Source organism: Poecilia formosa, unplaced genomic scaffold, assembly GCF_000485575.1.
Source record: "Poecilia formosa unplaced genomic scaffold, Poecilia_formosa-5.1.2 Scaffold31, whole genome shotgun sequence".
NCBI classification, from domain to species: Eukaryota; Metazoa; Chordata; class Actinopteri; order Cyprinodontiformes; family Poeciliidae; genus Poecilia; species Poecilia formosa.
The window spans coordinates 36,724-59,939 of record NW_006799970.1 but is presented as its reverse complement, the minus strand read 5'-3'; the positions used below and the strand labels follow the sequence as shown (position 1 = coordinate 59,939).

General features: G+C 40.0%; 1 protein-coding gene across 3 annotated transcripts in view; it reads left to right on the top strand.

Annotated features, from left to right (window-relative positions):
* dscaml1 (Down syndrome cell adhesion molecule like 1) overlaps positions 1-23,216 on the top strand; it is a 125,568-nt gene that overhangs the window by 65,652 nt on the left and 36,700 nt on the right. For 2 of the 3 annotated variants that reach the window (XM_016670171.1, XM_016670170.1), the window contains exons 1-6: positions 14,979-15,122; positions 15,230-15,508; positions 16,235-16,510; positions 17,259-17,558; positions 20,726-20,868; positions 21,017-21,146. In XM_016670171.1, coding sequence (XP_016525657.1) covers positions 15,280-15,508; positions 16,235-16,510; positions 17,259-17,558; positions 20,726-20,868; positions 21,017-21,146 — 1,078 coding nt within the window. In that variant the 5' untranslated portion in view covers positions 14,979-15,122; positions 15,230-15,279. Of the gene's footprint in view, positions 1-738; positions 1,039-4,209; positions 4,353-4,500; positions 4,631-14,978; positions 15,123-15,229; positions 15,509-16,234; positions 16,511-17,258; positions 17,559-20,725; positions 20,869-21,016; positions 21,147-23,216 lie in introns of those variants that run through there. The other variant, XM_016670172.1, reaches the window with a different exon arrangement.

Genomic DNA, 23,216 nt, shown 5'->3' with positions numbered 1-23,216 from the left:
GTTGAACAGTTTGTTGGGCTTTTGCTTTATAGGTGAATGTCTAATGCGGTTGATTGCTAATATGTTCATTTATTGATTTGAGAAGGCACAAATTAAAGGATTTTTTTTTTTTTTTTGCTGTTCAAAACATCCAGCGTCTTTACCAGCATCTCTGGTAAAGATGTATGAAAAGATCAATTTATGTTCCAGTAACCTAAACTCGCATAAGATATTGAAAAATTGAACGTTTTTTTTTTTGTGTAGGAGGAAAATCCCCATTTGTTTTTTAACAAACTCACTGTTACAATTGTCATTATCGTTATATTAATCATTTGTATTTTACTTTTATTGTAGATTTATAGGGGTGCTGTTTTATACGCTGAACTCAGAGTAAAAGAAGAAAAAGAACTTTAAAAAAAACCTAAAAAAAACTAAGAGTTCATAATCATATCCATTGTTTTCTTTAATCACTTTGTGTTTGGCCTTAAACTCTTACGGGGTGTTTTACTTTCTGTGCCACACAACCACAAAAATATGGACTGCACATGGCTTTCCACAGAGAGTCCTAGAAGCGCTTAGCTGGTGGGTAAATGTCACAAAATATACAGCACAAAGCACTTTCTTCTAATTGCTTCATGGTTCAGGCAAAGTGTTTTTTGAGGGTGTAGAAGAAATGGGAGCTGGAATAAAGTACCGAGACCCGCTGTTGGGTGATTTCCTATTTCTTATATTTTTGCCTAATGATTTTTTTTTTTGTAGATGGTACGCCCCGTATTGTCGCCTCCTTCAGTGAACGAGTGGTGGTCCCTGGTGAGCCGTTTTCCCTGATGTGTGCTGCCAAAGGAGCCCCTCCGCCTACCATCACCTGGACCCTGGACGATGAGCCCGTGGCTCGGGATCTGTCGCGCGTGAGATCCAGCCAGTACACGCTCTCCGACGGGAGCACCGTTAGCTTTGTCAACGTCAGCAGCCCGCAGATTCGTGATGGAGGAGTGTATCGGTGCGCCGCACGAAACTCGGCTGGTAGTGCTGAGTACCAAGCGCGCATAAACGTAAGAGGTGCCTGTCTACTTTTCAATATCAGTCATACAGAGGCTTCCCATAGCCTGACCCCCTCCCTACCCTGACCAATAACCTCTACTGTACCCTCCTATTACTCTATTTCTGTCTCTGTATGCGTGTCTTTTCTCCTCTTTATAGTTTTAGTTTTCATACCTTTTTATTTTTGTTTACCATCTTTCTAAAATTTGATTTCTTGTTTCTTCTAGAAGAAGAAACAAGAAATCTTTTTTCTTTGTCTTTTTTTTATGTAATCAAAACCTCTGAACATATATATGTCACAGTAGTGTTGATGAATACGTAATTCAAACTAAGATACCTCCACAACCTATCTGTTTGAACAAACATTTTAAATCATCATATAAGCACTGTTTAATCCAACATCTGAAAATGGAGAGAGTGACAGAACTGCAAATCTTTTTCGTGGAGTTTAGCCCAAAATTCAGTACGTGTCGGGCTAAAGTTATATGGTTGATGGTCGAGCTGGGGCTTCTTTGGTGCATTTTTAATAAGCATACAACACAGATAAATCTAAACAAGAATGCACAATATAAAGATGTGTTAATCTGCTTTAATAGTATAAATAGAAGAGAAAGTAGGTTACCCTGGTGAGGAAAGAAAGAAAGGTGCAGAGGTTTATTAGCCTGTACATGCGCACATGGCTCCATCCTGTTGGGCCCCAATCACATATCCCAGAAGATTTGCACTTGGTTCACCCTGCATTCACAACAAGTGAGAAAATTGAGCTGGAATATGTAAAACAAAAGCTAAAAACGATGTTACACTAACAAACCAGCAGAGTGCAAAATCAGAGATCAGGATTAATTTTAAACTACCTTTGGTCTCAGGCCTCTGATTAGTTATTTAGTTCAGGTTGGATGTTAAGGCCCGATTTAAACGTTACATTTCAGACACATACGGCCAATGAACACCGCTAAGCTACAGAACGACAGCACGGATCACAGAAGCAGCCAAGAGGACAATGATAATCCTGGTGGAACTACAGATATTTATAGCTCAGGGAAGAGAATGCATTGACATCGAATCAACTAATTATGAACTTCACAAATTTGTGGAAATTTGTTGTGTGAAAATATGGTAAAGTCCCAAAGGACTTGCAATTTTAGCTGCGGTGAAAAATATTTTTACAATGTGCTGGCTCATTTTGCTTCACAATTATGCCTCAATAAAGTACATTACACTGTGTGTTTGTGTGTGTAACATGAGAAAATGTTACATACACACTATGCACATGTACACATACTACTCACATATGTATTCTTCAAATGACTTAAAAGCAGACTGTACATTAGCTATACATCTAGTCAGCAATTTAAGAAGCCTCTAACGAAAATTCACCCATGAAACCCAAGATGAGAAGGAAACAAATGATTAAGTACTCGAGGAAAATTGAATGAAACGGGAACAACTAAAAGAGGACAGCTTCTTATAAGTGGAGCAGCTGATTGTAAACTCTGCTGACAGAAGGGGTGAAGTTACTGTTGTCTGGGATGACACTGATATGGGATGACGCCAATGGACAAAGCTGCATCACCCTCTCAGTCTCTCTCTCTCAATTTCTCTCAGTCTCTTTTCTTGGTCCTTTCGTTGATATGTATAGTTGTGACATGCAAGTCTGCTCTAAGCAAACATGTCAGAAAGATTATTGAAGTGAGAATGAGCTCCAGTGCCAGAGTTTTAGTCATCCATGCTACACAAACTGTCAGAAATGGCGCGGCCACACATACATTGACACCCATACTTACGACCAGACTTCACAAAGCCCAATCATGCTAATATGCTTTCCCACTCACTATGATTCTGCTTTATTCAAAATATCCTTTTCACTGAGCAACCAAGTTTCACAGAAACGTACAGACGTAGCCGAAAACACATTTATGTTAAGCTCGAGTGTGTGCACTCGCACGGGCGCGTGTGTGCGTATATGTGACGGAGCTCCTGAATAATACATCTTTGACTCGTCAGAGTTGTGACTTCAAAGCTCAGAACATGCTGAGAGAAGGAGGAAAGGGAGAGAAAAAATATGAGACCAAAAGATGGCAGGGGTATAGGAGAGGGTGTCAGAAGAAGCAAAAACAAGATGAACAATGATGAGAAGGTCAAAGACGAAGTGACGAATGACTGAGAGATGGCTCTCAATTGCTGCCAAAAATGCTAAACGTTTTCTGTCAAATTACATTCAGATTACGTTTTTTTTTGTTTTGTTTTTTTAAAAAGCATTTTGCTCAACATGGGCACTTTTTTTTTACTATTGTAGATATATCACAGTATTTTGTGACTTTTTCCTTTGATGATGACTCCAGCAAATTTCATAGAATTCATTCTTGTGTATTTTTATAACATTAGTCATAGATGGACAATAAAACAGCACAGAAAATATACTTTGGTATTTTCAAGAGAAACAGAAAGTGCATTGAAAACAGGAAGTCACAAAAAATAATATTTGAGATGTTGAAAATTGTTTTGTCAGTTGCTGTGGTGGTATCTCACCTTTCAGGACCAATCAGTCACCAAAGATTAACAGACTGTTATTCTTAGGCATAGATATAGATCCACTTCCTTCAAATAATCCAGAAATATTCCTTCAAATAATCCAGAAATATTTAAACAAACTTGAAAAAACAAACAAACATGTAAGTTTTCCTACATTCGCTTATTGTCTTTGTAGTTAATAGTCAGTTCCCGTTTTTGTTGATGATGAGCTTCAAATAAAATCTCATCTCCCCTCCAGTATGAGAAAAATACGAGCTTTATTGATAATCTTTCTTCTGATCTATGTAGATATAGAGGAACAGGCACTTCTCATAACAATTTTATGTGATATATTTTAGAATAACCCTTCTTCAGGTATTCCGATACAGCTGCAGAATTAAAATGCCATTTTACCTGAAAATCATAAGATGTCTTAAACCACCATCTCTTTCTAAACCTCTATATACTTTTTTTTTTCTCTGACTTCTGTCTTTTTCCCCTCTCTCCAACTCCCTTCCTTTTCCACCTCCCCTTTCGGCATTATTCCCAAAATTCCAAGACCTGCTATTGGCACCATAAACTAATGATCTTCTTTTTCCCCCTCTTTCTTTTTCTTTCTCTGATTGTGCCTCTCTTTCTTTCCCCACATATCTGTATTTATCTCTTTCTCCAAATCAGGGCCTCCGAGGATTAGGCCTATGAAGAATATTACAGCGGTGGCAGGAAGAAACACTTTCATAAACTGCAGAGTAATTGGGTATCCTTATTACTCGATTAACTGGTACAAGGAGGGAATTCTGCTGCCTGACAACCATCGTCAGGTGAGGTCCACTTTAAACTCGTAAAACACGACGCATGCAACACAAATGAGGGAATTATTTTTATTTTTCCTACACTCCAAAAGCATACTCTTCTCTATGTATTGATGACGTATCAGTGCATGCTAATACATTCATGATACTTCTCCAGGTGGTGTTTGAGAATGGGACGCTTAAGCTCAGCGACGTTCAGAAAGGCATGGACGAGGGCGCCTATGTGTGCAGCGTGCTGATCCAGCCACAGCTATTCATCACACAAACCATTTATGTCACCGTCAAAGGTCAGTTACAGAGATGACGCTACAGAACATAACTGTTTCACAGGTTCTGACTTACTGAAAGGAGGTGTGGAACGTTGTCTGTCGCTACAACTGGACACTTCCTCGGTTGTACATGATCTCTGCTTGAACACGTGATCCAGTTGGAGTTCGGATAGACCATTTGGATGTGCAAAATGCAATGTGCTGCTACACATAAGTACAATATTTTGTTGTCTAGACACTCTGCTACATTTAGGTAGCATCCTAAATAATTTTTTGTTAGCATCTTAATTTTTAAATCAGATGTTTGATTTGGTTGATTCTGACAGTCATGGGAAGTTAAATTATCNCCTAACTGACAGACCAATCAGAGAAGGTAACATGAGGTTCATGTGGATGCAGGGGTCCGTGGCGTATGTGGGAGAATCTGTTGTGCAGATGGAGGTCACAGCTAATTCCCCACAGAGAAAAACTGTGGTGGCTGTGTCATGCTGTGGGAATTCTTTTCTTCAGCAGAGGCAGATGGGAAGATGGCTGGGGCTAAATACAAAGAAAACTGGAATAAACCCTGTGAGAGGGTGGAAATGATTTGAGACTGAGGTGGAAGCAGACCTACAGCCAGAGCTTGGATTGGTTCAGTGGGGCAAACCTGGCAGATAAATAAATACCCTTAAAAAGACGTGCAGCTGTCGCTGGAATGAAGTCTGGTTTCATCACAGGGCTTAAAACAAACAACACATTTGTAAAATATTTCACTTTTCTTTCACTTCACAAGTAGGCACTCTTTTATTTTGACCTCTCATATGAAAAGACAAAGTACATTCAAATTTTAGTTGATGTGATGTGAATTTTGCAAGGAGTGTTGCATGTAATAGTCTGATTTCTGACTGTGAGATATTATGGAAAGGTACCAATTTTGGAAAACTGCAGTGTATAACAATTATGTCATTTTATGTTACTTCACCTCCCTTTTTAACTATTTTTTTCTTTTTACAACATCACTGCCTCTTGCATATATATATTAAGGTTTTTGTTCTTTAGAGGCCTTCCCTGGAGCAAGAGTGGTGGACTGAGACAAACATCTTTTCATTTGGATGAGTGCATATATGCACTTTATTTGTTTTGCTTCTTGCTCTTCTTTTTCAAGCCCTCCACACTTGGGCATGAGTTGAGGGGTGTGTGGGTGTGTGGGGTGTCACCTTCTAACAACTGATATAGAAACAGATCCAGAGTTGCAGCAGCAGAAAATGAGAGAGATGGAGAAACCAAGGAAACAGATACTCAGAAAGAGTAAAAGACAAAGGAAGAGGAGACTTGATGGTGTTGGGGAGGGCAGCAGCTAGAACTGACAGTGAAGTATTTTTATTTATTTATTTTTTTTTAATGGTTGCATTGGCCCTCACCATGCCCATTCTCAGATCACTGATTCGAACTAAACCTGGAAAACAGACGTAACCGAGCTGGCAGATGAAAAGGTCAAGTGTTGGGAGTTGAAAACTGTAACACTTGTTTAAAGATAAGAATGTAGTAGGAGTCTGTCTGCCTTTTCTTTATAAACCATTCTGCCTCAATCCCAGACTCATGGAAGGAGACGGAAAGAATGAGTCGATAAAATTCACACATTTCCTCTTTATTAACCTCCTTTTATTATTTTGACTTAACCTCTTACTGGTCCTTTCGCAAGGTTCTGGTCTCTGATTGAGTTTAAAGAAAGCGCCGGTAATACGGCGTCCTTGTGGCTCTTTCTGTATCAGGTTCGTTCTCACAAGCACTTCACTATTTCTAGCTGCTTTGAATGTGAATAGAGAGGAAATAGAGGCAAGCATCATTCATTTCATATGAGAGCGAAACCAGGGAAGGGGGTAAGGGGGGGGTAAGGGGCTCAAACAGGGAGAGCGCCTATCGTCGCTAGGTGTAGATTTCCCTTTGTCAAACGCATGGCAATTCTTCAGACCCAACAGAGGAGAGGAGAATAGGAAAATGATAGCAGCAGAGAAAAAAAGATGAAGGGGGGTTGGGAGGGTGACAGAGGAAGAGAGGGAGAGAGAAAGAAGGGGAGCCGTATTGATTTGACACTCAGGGAATTGTGCCACAGCTCTGTTCATTTTCATTCATCTGTCCTTGTAATGGGTGTGTTAATATGGCAGGTGGGGGCAGAGGGCAGCAGGGGGATTTAGGAGGATGGGGACATTTTATTACAATCCAATCTTTATCCTCCACAGATGCATGCATGCACTTCTCCACAGGTATTTTGCTCTCACTTCATGCTTAATACACAGATAAATACTATTTCCCTCAACAATGCAAACGTGTCAGTTGAAAATGACAACTGATTTCATTTAATTTAATGCAACTTAAGAATACACAGTCAAACAATATTGGGCACATCTAAAGAAGAACTGGTTACACTGGTTTCTGTCAAGAAAGCAGTGTAACCCCTTTCAGATTAATATGCAACCAAAATCTCCTAAACATGGATAATTTTGTAGTCATACCAGTTAAGTTGATCTGGTGAGATCGCGGCCTGTGGACGCCTTCAGAGAATGTGGCTGAAATGGCGGAACCAAAGAGGCATGGTCTATAAACTTGCACCATTAACTTGAGCAGAAGATGGCTTTTCCCATAGCTGAGCTTTGAGCCTCGGTCTTCATGCTGAATGTCCCAATGTATTCAATGCATTGAAAGGAAGAAAAATTGTCTACCATTTTCATCTTATTATCCAGATTAGTTTTCACCATTTGCCGTTACCGATGCTTAATGTGACATCATCAGCTCAGTTATTTCTAAGCTACAGAGACAACAACCCAAAGAATTTGTGGCAATATCTGGTCATTTCCTTCTTTGCCTAAATTTTCATGCGACAAGGACGCAAGAAAGGGCAGATAGTGAATCAAAAGGACGTTTGTTTGGAAGTGGCTTTAAACTCTTTGGTCAACAATGTAACAGGAAAAAAAAAGTCTTGTTACAAGTCAAATAATCTGCTAATGGAATAAATGCCAAGGAATTATTGACCTAAAAAAAAGCTCTTGTATTTTGCTGAAAAGTTACTTGTAAGTTAATTTTGTCCTTTGTGTACTAACATATTTGCACTAAATACTATGCAAAAAATACTTGGTGAGTTTTTGTGTTTTTGTACAGTCATATATTGTAATCAGTGTATGACAAATATCAGTAATCAGTGTCCATTGTAATCAGCTATTGTCCCAGCTGTTAGGTAGTGGCATTTCTCCCCGCTTCCAAAAACAGCTACATAACCTTCTCTTTAAAAACATGAAATTTTGACCAAAGGCGTAAAGTCATCTGTTGTCAAAACATGGTTGAAATTTTGGCTTGACTTTCAACATCTTTGTCTAGGATAGATAGAAATGGACAAATGGGTAAAAAGGAATTCGAAATGTCGGCGAATATCCTGGGCTAAATGAAGACGAGCACTGACTGATGTGCAATAATATCTAATCGGCGTCTGCTGTAATGCATAACACAAGGAGGTAGTTTAGACACAGTATTAGGAGCTCAAATGAAATAGCTTTTAGTAAGCTTTCCCAGCGCATCTTTCAAATCAACCATAATAGGCCCTTGGTAATTCTGAAATAAATTAGCTATGGAAAGAAATGAAGTCCTACCAGAAAGTAGAGATGCAGGGATCTTGTCTGACTATTTGAAAGCCTCTTCCTTATTCACTGCTTTACAGCTGAAGAATGGCTGCTTGGAAAATAAATATATTTTTGCAGGCAAATCTCAACGCATGCCAGTCATGTTTAAATCGCTCACGTTGCTTGATTCTCTTAAGGCCTCTTTTGTCAGAGTTTGCAATATAAATGTAGTATGTGACTTTTTAAATCTTGTTTTAGAAAGGGAAAAATGTAAATGAGTCATACATTCAACCACATAAGAATATATTCTTATTACTCCATCAGACAATCCACCCAACTTCTGCAATGTTCTGCAGGAAAGGGTATTCCAACACAGTGCAGACATTTGAATATGTGATTCAAATATTTTTAAATATTATGTAATGACTTGATATTGGCTTTGCAGTTTTTTTGTTGTTGATTTTTAAGTAGAATAAATATCGTTCATGTACTGATAAGTGCACATAATGTTCTGTAGATTTTTGTAAAATATAGGCACACATTTTTGAAAAAAGGTTTTAAAATAAAGATGCAGCAGTAATTTTAACTTGATCTTATTCCTGCTATCACGTCTAAAGCCATGTAAGTTTTGGCATTTTTAAAAGAAATAAGTTTCAGTTGAAGTTGTAAGCAGCAAACCTGAAAATGCAACACTAAGACATTTTCTACCAACAATAAATGCATCTTTAGTGATTAGCCCTAAACCAGGTTATGCTTTTTGTCAGATTCAAGTGAATTTGGGCTCCAAACAAATGCTATTACTTCCAGTCAGAAGAATCATGTTGCTGCAATTAAAATATTACTTTAAACCTAATTTAATTATAATTGTATTTCCATTTATGCATCAAATTCCTAAGCTTGATCGGATTTTTATGAAAATGTAAAAGGGCATAAAATGCAGAGATGTTTGACGTGCTTCTAAAAATGTAATGAATAAGGAAAACAATATGATTTTTCAGTATTTGACCTTGTTAGCACCAATCAAGCAACATGTACGATCAAGAACAAATGGCTATTTCCAGTGGTCAGTGTTGGGCATCTGAATTGGTGCATCTCAAGCCAAACTTTCTACTACACTCACTTTATTGGTTTGATGCAAGCCTGCTCCTGCTTATTACTGTTAAATTGCTGTAAGCTATATATACTTGTTCAAGTGCTGGAGTTATGCTACACAGTATTCTTTGCCTCTCTGTGTTAAATGTTTTCCTGACAGCCTTTATTAGAAAAAAGTATGCACCAACGATCCACTTCATCTGCTAACACAGTTTTAATGATTCGCTAACAGCATAAATGTCAATACAGGCATGCATCTTTGATAAGGACTGCCAAGATATTTGATCATTTACATTCTATGTCTGGTAGGGAGCCTAATTGGTAAGATTATATCTGTAATGAAAAATGTGGAAACGGGAAAAGAGAAAAACAAAAGGAAACAAAAAAAAACCCAGGACAAATCAGGCAAATAAATAAGGGATGTGTAGGTGTACTCCACTGTCTTCCCATTGCTGTGTCATCTCTGTAGTGAAAATGCTCGGCTCACAGTTTGTTAGGTGCACACTCTAAATGTGGATTGTGAAACAGTGGGAGTACAAGCGTGTAGCTTGTAAGACATGTTGTGTGCGTTTGAGTCAGTGCGCATTTCTGAGAAGTCCATTTGTGTGACTGCTGGCCTGCACAACACAGCACAGCACAGCACAGCACAGCACAGCACCCGTGGTCACTTTGGAGCCGAACTAAAAGGCAAAACTTTGACAGCAACACAAATGGCGATCTCCAGGACGCGTTTTAGAAGTCAAGAGTGCAAAACAAAGTGGCACTACGCAACGAGTGATGCGGCAAGCCCCATCTGTGGCCTAAGGTCTGGGCACGCGAATGAGTTACAGATCCATTCAGCAGTTCCTTTCCTCTGATTTACATCGCCTTCATTTAAATGGCTGATTCCTCTTTTTTTTCTTTTTTTTTTTTTACCTCTAATGAAGGTTACTCTGCCGCACACACGTGCATGCGTGCTAAGTGCATAAAAATGCACACTTGCCCTCGTTGTCGTGTGCCACTGCAGCGCCCCCTACCCAGCTGCTGTCACGTGAGTGCCCAGGCCCTAGCAACAGCGAGCGAAAGAGCGAACAAAAAAGAGAGATCCTGGCGAGAGCACGAGAAAGGGAGAATGGGTAAAGAGAAAGAGATGGGAGGGAAGTGGGGGGAAGAGAAGAGAGGGGAGAGCTGTGGAGCATTAATAAGTGATGAGTCCAACAGTGTAAATTGCTGTTAGTTAGCATAGCTGCAGCGCCGCTCTCATTTGCATGGCAGCACCAAGAACAATCCCCCGGTACTTACGCCATTTCCTTTTCAGCTCAGTTTGCCACTGAATGACTGTTTCCTGCGTACATCTTCTGTTCTTATCCATTTCCATCTTTACCTTACGTCTGTCGTCTAGTTAACGTTTTAAAATATGCACAGTTTTCTTATCTGGGGGTTTGTCCATTCTTCTTGGTGAATACATTTCTTTAAAGATTTTTCTTTTTCTTTCTGGCTCCTTATATTACTTCTATTTTTATTTATCCTACTTAATAATTTGTTAAAAAAAAATAAATAAATAATTGCAGCCGTACACGGTGCACATTTAGCGGCACTTTTCTTAATCACCTCTCAATATTTAGGAAGAGCGGTGTCCTCTCTCTGGAGAAACTTTGTGGAAGACAATTGATACTCCAGGGCCCCATGATCCTTTCTTCTCCATTCCTGTTCCTCTGTCTCGTTATTTTTCATGCATGTCTGTGGATTTCCAGAAAATGTGCAAAGATCGAGCCGAGGCTCCTGCTCCTGGCATGACTTCCTGCCTCAGGCAGATCAGCTGAACTGATTCCATTACTCACAGACCCCCAGCCCCCGTGAAAGACGGGGAAGAAGAGCACTGTAAATGTTGGGGTGGGGAGGGGGGAATGGGTAGAGGGCAGAAGGAGGGCTGTAGGGCGGCACGCAGAATCGAAAAGGGAACTAAAGGAACTGAAAATATTTTTGAAAAAATAAAAAGTAAGGAGGAAGTGAAGTGATTGTGCAACTCCCATGGGTGTGAGATAGACTTCAAAATTCCCATCCTTCCTCTGACGGCAAAATAAATAAATAAATAAAATAAACACAAAAACACATGCAGGAACACATACAAACACACACTCAACCACAGCAGCCTACTCCTGGAGGCGTAGGCAGACTAGACGAGAATTGATCTCTCCCACGAGGAGAGGTTTGCGAGCGGAGGGCGAGATGGAGAAAGACGTAGAATTGTTTTTAGCTGTGTACAGCTCTCAGGCCTGTAGGCCCCTCATCACTCTCACTCCCTCCTCTGTCACTCCCAGTGGCATGTTTCTCTTTATCTTCTCATCTCTCCCTCCATCAATCTCCATCTGCCATCCTCCTCCCTGTAGGCCCTCAGACCCTTCCTCTTCACTGCTGCCTCCCTTTATCCCTGCCTGCACCCTCTCCACTGTTTTTAGGTGTGTCTCATCTCTGTAGACAGCAGGAGGTTAGGCGGTGACTAGAAATTAAATACAAGTTGTGCCAAAAAAAAAAAAAGGCAGAATGAGGGAGGGACAGGAAACCAAAAGACCACAAATAGGAGCAGACATGGGGCAAGAAATTATGGAAATCTGTGAATCAAGGTTTATTTATATAGACAATGACGTATTTTGTTTTTATTGAATAAAACTTCTCAGTAAGCCTATCACTCAATTAAAAGAGTTCCCTGATACCAACAAGTTTGTAATGCAGCTGAGGTTGGGTTCACACTAGAAACTGACCTGGCTTTTTCCAGTTTTTGTCTGTATTTGGAAACCTTGTCCTGTTGTATCAACTCCAAGTATCATTGATTTTTAAGTGTTTAAACAGATTTGCATCTACACCATTAAGCGATTGTATAGAGATTGCAGGGTAACAGCAGATATTTAAATTGAAATCGTAAGGTTCCCTTTCGTAGAACCACTTTTGCTCAAAGCGCTCTGTGAGAGGATCTGTAGTTCAGAGCTCACTTCCTGTCAATTCAAAAGTCTAACCAGTTTAACAGAACTGGTTATGTCAAAAACAGAACTGATTTTTAAAAAAAATAAACAGTAAAGAAACTGTTCAGTCGTTGATTTGAGGTGAAGCTGAAGAAAGTGCAGGTAGTCATCCATCGTCATTTACTTTTTGCAGTGGACTGATGCCACTGGATGCAAAGTAGGCGTCATCGTCATGTTACCACCGCCACGTTTAAAAGCCGGGCAAGTGTTTGACAGACCTCAACTCCTTCAAATATTATTTTTATTATTATTTCCAAATAGATCAATGTGTTTCTTAACTGAACATAAAGCTTTTCTCCAGAAGACTTTTAGGGTCTCGATCTTTCGGTCAAGCTTGAAGATGTCATTTTTTTTGCTGGTCCTGACACTCGTTGAGTCCATGTTAATGTTAAACATGTTCCAGAAGTTCCTGGTTTATGACGGGTTTTGATCAACATGGTTCCAAAGATGTTCCTAAACATCCTGACCAGTTTATTTCAATGGCCACAGTTTGCATCAGAGGGATGCAAATGAATGTTTGAACAGGAAAATTATTCCAAACGCACATCAAAAATGGTTTTGAAACAAATAAAACAGGTTCATGCCAAACTTGAATGGCACAGATATCTTTTATTCAAAGCCTGACCCGTGTCAGGAAACCAACCGACTGATGATATCCAACAATTTCTGATAATATGACTGGTCGAGATTCCAGCCAGAAAGTGAGAGGTGCAGGAAACGGCTTTAACCAAATGTGCCAGGTGTTTGGTGTTTCAGCAGTTCTGCAGTTTTCTGAATATTTGTTCCAGATCAAAGGAGCATAAAAACCTAATGCTGCTTCTCCGTATTTGGTTCTAATTCTGGGGAGTCGAAGAAAATTTGAAACTGAAAACCTGAAAAGTGTAGAATGTTATAACAACATGTATTAAATGTGACTTGCTGCAGGATATTGATAGAAATCTCTTAAGTGTCGATCCAAATCAACCGAAATCATATGTCGTGCTTAATTTGTGATATTAGTTTGGGTTAGCAAATTAGGGTTTGATCACAAAATGATAATTCAATAAACTAATCAAAGTAAAACTTTTGTGACCTTTGTTGTGGGCAGCATGTTTTGAATTGACTGGTCGTAAATGTGTAAGATTCCTGATGCAGATTTTTTTCCCCCACTTGTTTTGGTTTTGTATTGATAAAAACACTGAGAGGAGAATAAAACTGATGGATAAGTGGTGAAGTAAGTTTCCTTCACATTGTCTCTTGACAAGCCTATTTTCATTTATGTCCTCTGTGCTGCTTTACTTTGTCTTCATTTGTAATAGTCTCTGGATTTCTTGCTCCCCTCCTCCCCGATCACCCCCTTCGTGCTCCGTCTTTCTTTCTTCAGGCATGTTGTGACAAGGGTGTAGCAATGTGTTACACAGGGCTCCGCTCACCAAGTGCATATTATCCTGTAAGGCATAATACCCAGGTTGGAACAAAAGGGCAGGCTTTGAAATTACAGCTTACGTTGCTTAGCACTCAGCACAACAGTCTGACTCACATGAAAACACATGTGTGTGAACTTTATGATTGTAAGTGCTCTGGCTGACAGTCATGTATGCCATTAAGGAAAAAATAACTGTAAAAATACTCACAGATGCATGCAAAGGATCATTCACAACCATTCTGATGTCCGCTAGCGTGTTTTATCATTTTTCAACTTTTACGGCCAATTTTTCCAACAAATTGGACAGGTCAGGCATAAACACGGTGACAAAAATGAAAGGAAGCCAAGTCCTAATAAGGGTAGAAATAATAACTTGTGTGTGTGCTTGTGTAATATTTAAAACAATTTAGTTTGATTTCCTTTGTCAAAAACTACAGAAGACACAGTGGGAAGCCTCAACAACCCTTGTTCCACACCTAAGGTGGCTAATGACGCTAAGCTTGGTGTCTGATTCAAAACGTTTTAGTCCGTGCCAAACTGGAGAGCGACAGGCTTTCAAGGGGTCTGGGCAGCATTTGATCATCTTTAGTTGAAAGTTTAAATCGTAGACTTCAACAGAATAACTTAATCTGGAATTCTTATTCTTTAAGATCATTTTTGAAAACTTTAATGTCAGAAAACAAAACAAGCCTTTTCAATGCTTCTTTGACGTGAAACAACCACCTCCTAGTGCAGGGGTCTTTAAATCTAGGCTTTGAAACCCAGTGTCTTGTAACATTTAGATGCGTTTCTGCTTCAACACGCCTACGTCGCATACTGATGTTATTAGCAGGACTCCGGAGAAACTGACTGCATACTGAGGAGGCTGGACTGGGGACACATCTAAAAGCTGCAGGACACTGACCCTAGAGGCCTGGATATAAGGACTCCTGTTCAAGTATACTGAGAAGAGTGTGAAAAGTCCTATAAATTACCACAATATAGTGTTTCTTCAATTACAGATGCTTTTAAACATTTCTTTTGTGAAATCTGTATGTGAAAAAATCTAGCTTTTCATCCTTCTAGATCAGTTATCCTCAATTTTTTTTTTTGTTTTTAATGTTTTTATAAGCAACGACACATAAGGCATGTTTTTGCAGAATGGGTTTCATCACTGAAGTGGTTGTATGTCTCCATGGTTTACAGGTCAAAGGAGTGACGCAGGGCACACTGCATGCAGGAATTACCTTTGACAGTATACCAAAATGACCAGCCTGTACTTCTCCACTCTTTTACAGGTAATCGTTTCTTCCTGACCTCATTTGGCGCTTTATATATCTCAGAAGTGCAGAAGGAAGATGCTTTGTCCACCTACCGCTGCATCACAAAGCACAAGTACAGTGGAGAAACCCGCCAGAGTAATGGAGCCAGGCTCTCTGTAAAGGGTAGGTAAAGAAACTTGTTTTCCTTTTCGTTAGTTACTTTTGGTCTCAGAATGTTTTGACGAGCGCATTAATCTGAATCAAAATCACATTTCTGTGATCACCTTTAGACCCTAAGGAGTCCCCCCCATCTGTGCTGGATAGTTTCCAGTCTGGTGAGATGCAGGTTGGACACAGTGTGGAGCTGCCCTGCATTGCCTCCGGATATCCAAATCCCACCATCCGATGGTTGAAGGACGGTCGACCACTGCCAGCTGACTCTCGCTGGACGCGCCGCATCACTGGCCTCACTATCTCCGACTTAAGACTTGAGGACAGTGGCAACTACATTTGTGAAGTCACGAACAGCTTTGGCTCCAAAGAGGTGACGGGTCATCTCAATGTTATAGGTAGGTAGTCAGGGTAGATATGTCTTAAAACTATTTTGACTTTCGTCTCATTGTAAGGCTTGGGTAAAACTATGTAAACTTAAAGCTCCTAAGTTACTTATTATTTGAGACTAATTTTGTTTTATTGAGGATAAAAGCAAGCCAGTCAGCAAGTGCACACCCCACAATTGCTCAAAAGTCACTTCTTATTTTGTATTTTATACACTTTTTTGGAGCAGAGTGACCACATTTTAGTTCAAACCTTAAGTGACAGATCATATATGGTAGGACATTCAGACTTGGAGTCACAGATACTTGCACTCATTCTGTGAGAAAAAAAATACCCATCTTACCCATGCAGATGCAGTGACACACAGACACACATGCTCTCACACACATTCAGCAGCTCCCAGCTCATCACACCAGCTGCTTTATTGCTCACTGACATTTTTTTTCCCTCTCTGTCTTCCTGTCTCGGGTTTTTCCTTGCTGCTCAGCACACAATCTCAATCACACACAAACACACACACACACGCATGCAGACAGACACAGAAACTGAAACATAGACAAGAAATACACACCAAAATATGATTTGTGTTGCTTAGCCAGCACAGTGTAGCTCATAAGAAAATTTCCATCCTGTGCCTGGGATGCTGACATATACCAACTTTTGTTCCTTCAATATGTAGATACTTACTTGCCTCCATCTACGCTATTGTCTTCTATTTTTCCCCCCCTCATCTCTAGAACCACTGCGGGTCACTTTGTCTCCAAAGAACCTCAAGACGGGGATCAGCAGTACAGTAATCCTCTCCTGTGCCGTCCAGGGTTCCCCCCACTTTACTGTTTCCTGGTACCGTAACACAGAACCTGTGATGCCTGATCAGCACTTTTCCATCCAAGGAGCACACAATGAGACACTCTTCATCTCTGCTGCACAAAAAAGACATTCTGGAGCGTACCAGTGCTTTGCCTCACGAAAGGGCCAGACTGCCCAGGACTTCTCCATCATACTGCTGGAAGGTAAAAAAATGTTGAACAGTTTGTTGGGCTTTTGCTTTATAGGTGAATGTCTAATGCGGTTGATTGCTAATATGTTCATTTATTGATTTGAGAAGGCACAAATTAAAGGATTTTTTTTTTTTTTTTGCTGTTCAAAACATCCAGCGTCTTTACCAGCATCTCTGGTAAAGATGTATGAAAAGATCAATTTATGTTCCAGTAACCTAAACTCGCATAAGATATTGAAAAATTGAACGTTTTTTTTTTTGTGTAGGAGGAAAATCCCCATTTGTTTTTTAACAAACTCACTGTTACAATTGTCATTATCGTTATATTAATCATTTGTATTTTACTTTTATTGTAGATTTATAGGGGTGCTGTTTTATACGCTGAACTCAGAGTAAAAGAAGAAAAAGAACTTTAAAAAAAACCTAAAAAAAACTAAGAGTTCATAATCATATCCATTGTTTTCTTTAATCACTTTGTGTTTGGCCTTAAACTCTTACGGGGTGTTTTACTTTCTGTGCCACACAACCACAAAAATATGGACTGCACATGGCTTTCCACAGAGAGTCCTAGAAGCGCTTAGCTGGTGGGTAAATGTCACAAAATATACAGCACAAAGCACTTTCTTCTAATTGCTTCATGGTTCAGGCAAAGTGTTTTTTGAGGGTGTAGAAGAAATGGGAGCTGGAATAAAGTACCGAGACCCGCTGTTGGGTGATTTCCTATTTCTTATATTTTTGCCTAATGATTTTTTTTTTTGTAGATGGTACGCCCCGTATTGTCGCCTCCTTCAGTGAACGAGTGGTGGTCCCTGGTGAGCCGTTTTCCCTGATGTGTGCTGCCAAAGGAGCCCCTCCGCCTACCATCACCTGGACCCTGGACGATGAGCCCGTGGCTCGGGATCTGTCGCGCGTGAGATCCAGCCAGTACACGCTCTCCGACGGGAGCACCGTTAGCTTTGTCAACGTCAGCAGCCCGCAGATTCGTGATGGAGGAGTGTATCGGTGCGCCGCACGAAACTCGGCTGGTAGTGCTGAGTACCAAGCGCGCATAAACGTAAGAGGTGCCTGTCTACTTTTCAATATCAGTCATACAGAGGCTTCCCATAGCCTGACCCCCTCCCTACCCTGACCAATAACCTCTACTGTACCCTCCTATTACTCTATTTCTGTCTCTGTATGCGTGTCTTTTCTCCTCTTTATAGTTTTAGTTTTCATACCTTTTTATTTTTGTTTACCATCTTTCTAAAATTTGATTTCTTGTTTCTTCTAGAAGAAGAAACAAGAAATCTTTTTTCTTTGTCTTTTTTTTATGTAATCAAAACCTCTGAACATATATATGTCACAGTAGTGTTGATGAATACGTAATTCAAACTAAGATACCTCCACAACCTATCTGTTTGAACAAACATTTTAAATCATCATATAAGCACTGTTTAATCCAACATCTGAAAATGGAGAGAGTGACAGAACTGCAAATCTTTTTCGTGGAGTTTAGCCCAAAATTCAGTACGTGTCGGGCTAAAGTTATATGGTTGATGGTCGAGCTGGGGCTTCTTTGGTGCATTTTTAATAAGCATACAACACAGATAAATCTAAACAAGAATGCACAATATAAAGATGTGTTAATCTGCTTTAATAGTATAAATAGAAGAGAAAGTAGGTTACCCTGGTGAGGAAAGAAAGAAAGGTGCAGAAGTTTATTAGCCTGTACATGTGCACATGGCTCCATCCTGTTGGGCCCCAATCACATATCCCAGAAGATTTGCACTTGGTTCACCCTGCATTCACAACAAGTGAGAAAATTGAGCTGGAATATGTAAAACAAAAGCTAAAAACGATGTTACACTAACAAACCAGCAGAGTGCAAAATCAGAGATCAGGATTAATTTTAAACTACCTTTGGTCTCAGGCCTCTGATTAGTTATTTAGTTCAGGTTGGATGTTAAGGCCCGATTTAAACGTTACATTTCAGACACATACGGCCAATGAACACCGCTAAGCTACAGAACGACAGCACGGATCACAGAAGCAGCCAAGAGGACAATGATAATCCTGGTGGAACTACAGATATTTATAGCTCAGGGAAGAGAATGCATTGACATCGAATCAACTAATTATGAACTTCACAAATTTGTGGAAATTTGTTGTGTGAAAATATGGTAAAGTCCCAAAGGACTTGCAATTTTAGCTGCGGTGAAAAATATTTTTACAATGTGCTGGCTCATTTTGCTTCACAATTATGCCTCAATAAAGTACATTACACTGTGTGTTTGTGTGTGTAACATGAGAAAATGTTACATACACACTATGCACATGTACACATACTACTCACATATGTATTCTTCAAATGACTTAAAAGCAGACTGTACATTAGCTATACATCTAGTCAGCAATTTAAGAAGCCTCTAACGAAAATTCACCCATGAAACCCAAGATGAGAAGGAAACAAATGATTAAGTACTCGAGGAAAATTGAATGAAACGGGAACAACTAAAAGAGGACAGCTTCTTATAAGTGGAGCAGCTGATTGTAAACTCTGCTGACAGAAGGGGTGAAGTTACTGTTGTCTGGGATGACACTGATATGGGATGACGCCAATGGACAAAGCTGCATCACCCTCTCAGTCTCTCTCTCTCAATTTCTCTCAGTCTCTTTTCTTGGTCCTTTCGTTGATATGTATAGTTGTGACATGCAAGTCTGCTCTAAGCAAACATGTCAGAAAGATTATTGAAGTGAGAATGAGCTCCAGTGCCAGAGTTTTAGTCATCCATGCTACACAAACTGTCAGAAATGGCGCGGCCACACATACATTGACACCCATACTTACGACCAGACTTCACAAAGCCCAATCATGCTAATATGCTTTCCCACTCACTATGATTCTGCTTTATTCAAAATATCCTTTTCACTGAGCAACCAAGTTTCACAGAAACGTACAGACGTAGCCGAAAACACATTTATGTTAAGCTCGAGTGTGTGCACTCGCACGGGCGCGTGTGTGCGTATATGTGACGGAGCTCCTGAATAATACATCTTTGACTCGTCAGAGTTGTGACTTCAAAGCTCAGAACATGCTGAGAGAAGGAGGAAAGGGAGAGAAAAAATATGAGACCAAAAGATGGCAGGGGTATAGGAGAGGGTGTCAGAAGAAGCAAAAACAAGATGAACAATGATGAGAAGGTCAAAGACGAAGTGACGAATGACTGAGAGATGGCTCTCAATTGCTGCCAAAAATGCTAAACGTTTTCTGTCAAATTACATTCAGATTACGTTTTTTTTTGTTTTGTTTTTTTAAAAAGCATTTTGCTCAACATGGGCACTTTTTTTTTACTATTGTAGATATATCACAGTATTTTGTGACTTTTTCCTTTGATGATGACTCCAGCAAATTTCATAGAATTCATTCTTGTGTATTTTTATAACATTAGTCATAGATGGACAATAAAACAGCACAGAAAATATACTTTGGTATTTTCAAGAGAAACAGTGCATTGAAAACAGGGAGTCACAAAAAATAATATACGAGATGTTGAAAATTGTTTTGTCAGTTGCTGTGGTGGTATCTCACCTTTCAGGACCAATCAGTCACCAAAGATTAACAGACTGTTATTCTTAGGCATAGATATAGATCCACTTCCTTCAAATAATCCAGAAATATTCCTTCAAATAATCCAGAAATATTTAAACAAACTTGAAAAAACAAACAAACATGTAAGTTTTCCTACATTCGCTTATTGTCTTTGTAGTTAATAGTCAGTTCCCGTTTTTGTTGATGATGAGCTTCAAATAAAATCTCATCTCCCCTCCAGTATGAGAAAAATACGAGCTTTATTGATAATCTTTCTTCTGATCTATGTAGATATAGAGGAACAGGCACTTCTCATAACAATTTTATGTGATATATTTTAGAATAACCCTTCTTCAGGTATTCCGATACAGCTGCAGAATTAAAATGCCATTTTACCTGAAAATCATAAGATGTCTTAAACCACCATCTCTTTCTAAACCTCTATATACTTTTTTTTTTCTCTGACTTCTGTCTTTTTCCCCTCTCTCCAACTCCCTTCCTTTTCCACCTCCCCTTTCGGCATTATTCCCAAAATTCCAAGACCTGCTATTGGCACCATAAACTAATGATCTTCTTTTTCCCCCTCTTTCTTTTTCTTTCTCTGATTGTGCCTCTCTTTCTTTCCCCACATATCTGTATTTATCTCTTTCTCCAAATCAGGGCCTCCGAGGATTAGGCCTATGAAGAATATTACAGCGGTGGCAGGAAGAAACACTTTCATAAACTGCAGAGTAATTGGGTATCCTTATTACTCGATTAACTGGTACAAGGAGGGAATTCTGCTGCCTGACAACCATCGTCAGGTGAGGTCCACTTTAAACTCGTAAAACACGACGCATGCAACACAAATGAGGGAATTATTTTTATTTTTCCTACACTCCAAAAGCATACTCTTCTCTATGTATTGATGACGTATCAGTGCATGCTAATACATTCATGATACTTCTCCAGGTGGTGTTTGAGAATGGGACGCTTAAGCTCAGCGACGTTCAGAAAGGCATGGACGAGGGCGCCTATGTGTGCAGCGTGCTGATCCAGCCACAGCTATTCATCACACAAACCATTTATGTCACCGTCAAAGGTCAGTTACAGAGATGACGCTACAGAACATAACTGTTTCACAGGTTCTGACTTACTGAAAGGAGGTGTGGAACGTTGTCTGTCGCTACAACTGGACACTTCCTCGGTTGTACATGATCTCTGCTTGAACACGTGATCCAGTTGGAGTTCGGATAGACCATTTGGATGTGCAAAATGCAATGTGCTGCTACACATAAGTACAATATTTTGTTGTCTAGACACTCTGCTACATTTAGGTAGCATCCTAAATAATTTTTTGTTAGCATCTTAATTTTTAAATCAGATGTTTGATTTGGTTGATTCTGACAGTCATGGGAAGTTAAATTATCTGCTAAGTTTGATTATTGGAACTTTCAAGTGACGTACTCATGAGTGGTGAATACTTTCATGTGAGGATAGTTATAAGTTGTTCAAAAAATATATTTCTTCTCTTGGAACGGTGTGAATAATTGTGACTCTAGCTGCAACTTCTATGTATGCACTACTAGAGCTGTGTTTCCAATGTGTTTAATGTGACAAATCCCATCATAAGTACAAAGACAGTTTACCTTTGCAATCTTACAGCATTTTATATGTACTTAAATGAAGTAAAGAAAGAGATTCGCAAAACTGATTAGCCGGAATTCCATACCCTTGTTTAGCATTTCCACAACAAATGCACTGATGTAATAGACAAGAAAATGTAATGGAGAAAAATGAACAGACTGAAAACTATGACTCAAAAAGAATGTAAATATATCAGCATTCCACTGGGAGAGGACAACAAATTAAAATTTTTATTTAAGGGCTAAAAAATTTGATTTTGCATGACGTGTCATATGTATGCATATATGACATGTAATATATACATTTAATAGCATCGTTTTGTTTTACAATATTTTACACAATGCCTACACGTAATTACATATGTGTAATTTTTAAGCACTTGAAAGCCTCACAATGCATCGTATGGAACAGAAAACCCCATCAAATTTGCTTCAGCTTTCTGGAGTTTATTCATTTAACTTTACCTTCACCAATGAATTGTCAAAAGAAATGTTCCTCTATGAAATCAATTATTGTCCTCCGTTTCCTCCAAGCCTGTTTCGAGTTCCCCGTTCCCCATGAGACCCTCAAACAGAGGGGGCATGGGCGAGGACTCTTCCTCCATCATGTCCGCCCAGCTCTTAGAGGCTCGCGGTTGATGCATTTCACCCGCCGCAACAGCTGAAGATGATGAGAGGCACGGGTCCTGGCTGTTGGCTACAGCTACTCTTAGCCGCCTTTCCAGGATTTTTTCTGGCATCGACGAGCAGTGCTGGCACCCCTGAGGGTCAGCTAGCGACGCCTGAGCGTGTTTAGCGCCCATACAAGCGATGCACATAGGGTGCGGGTCCCTGCCCGAAATAGAGGCCCCGCATGACGCAGGGCACGAGCGGGATACACCCTCTTTAACCGTTGGTTCCGACCCTTTGGTGGGGGCGGGAGCCGTAGCCATGCCGAAAGCTTATTATAGTTCGTCGTAATACGTTAGCTATAAAACTGAAGATAAAATCTGCTCGCCGTGGCACGTTAGCTGAACTTTACCAATTGTTTATGCTAGCGATGTACCGCTAAGCAGCTACCAAGCCCACCCTTACGTGTTAGCTTAGCCAACAGTTACTCTGTTAATTAAAACAGTAGCTATAAAAGCAGCCCACCTCGACGCGATAGCTGCTTCAAACGGAAAAAAAAAGAAAAGAAAATGCTTCTTTGGAAGCACTTACCCAGCACTGTCCAGGCCTGTCCTGGTACTGCCTTCAGCGACGTCTTCCTTTACGGAACGCCTAAGAACGGTTAAGCAGAGCCAAGCTAGCCTGAATGTGCTGAGGGAGCTTTTCGTAGTTCTTCACACGGGAAGAAAGCGAAATGAGTTAAGAGGGGTAGGTTGGCCATGATATTGGATGGTCGGTGGAGCGACGGTGACGGTTCCACCTGTCTGTGCATAGACATAATATAATGATAATATAAGGATAGACGCCTCATGGACCGCTCTCGCCTATTGTCGCTGACGAGATTTAGGGCGGCCATCTTGGAGCGGTATACCCTCCTA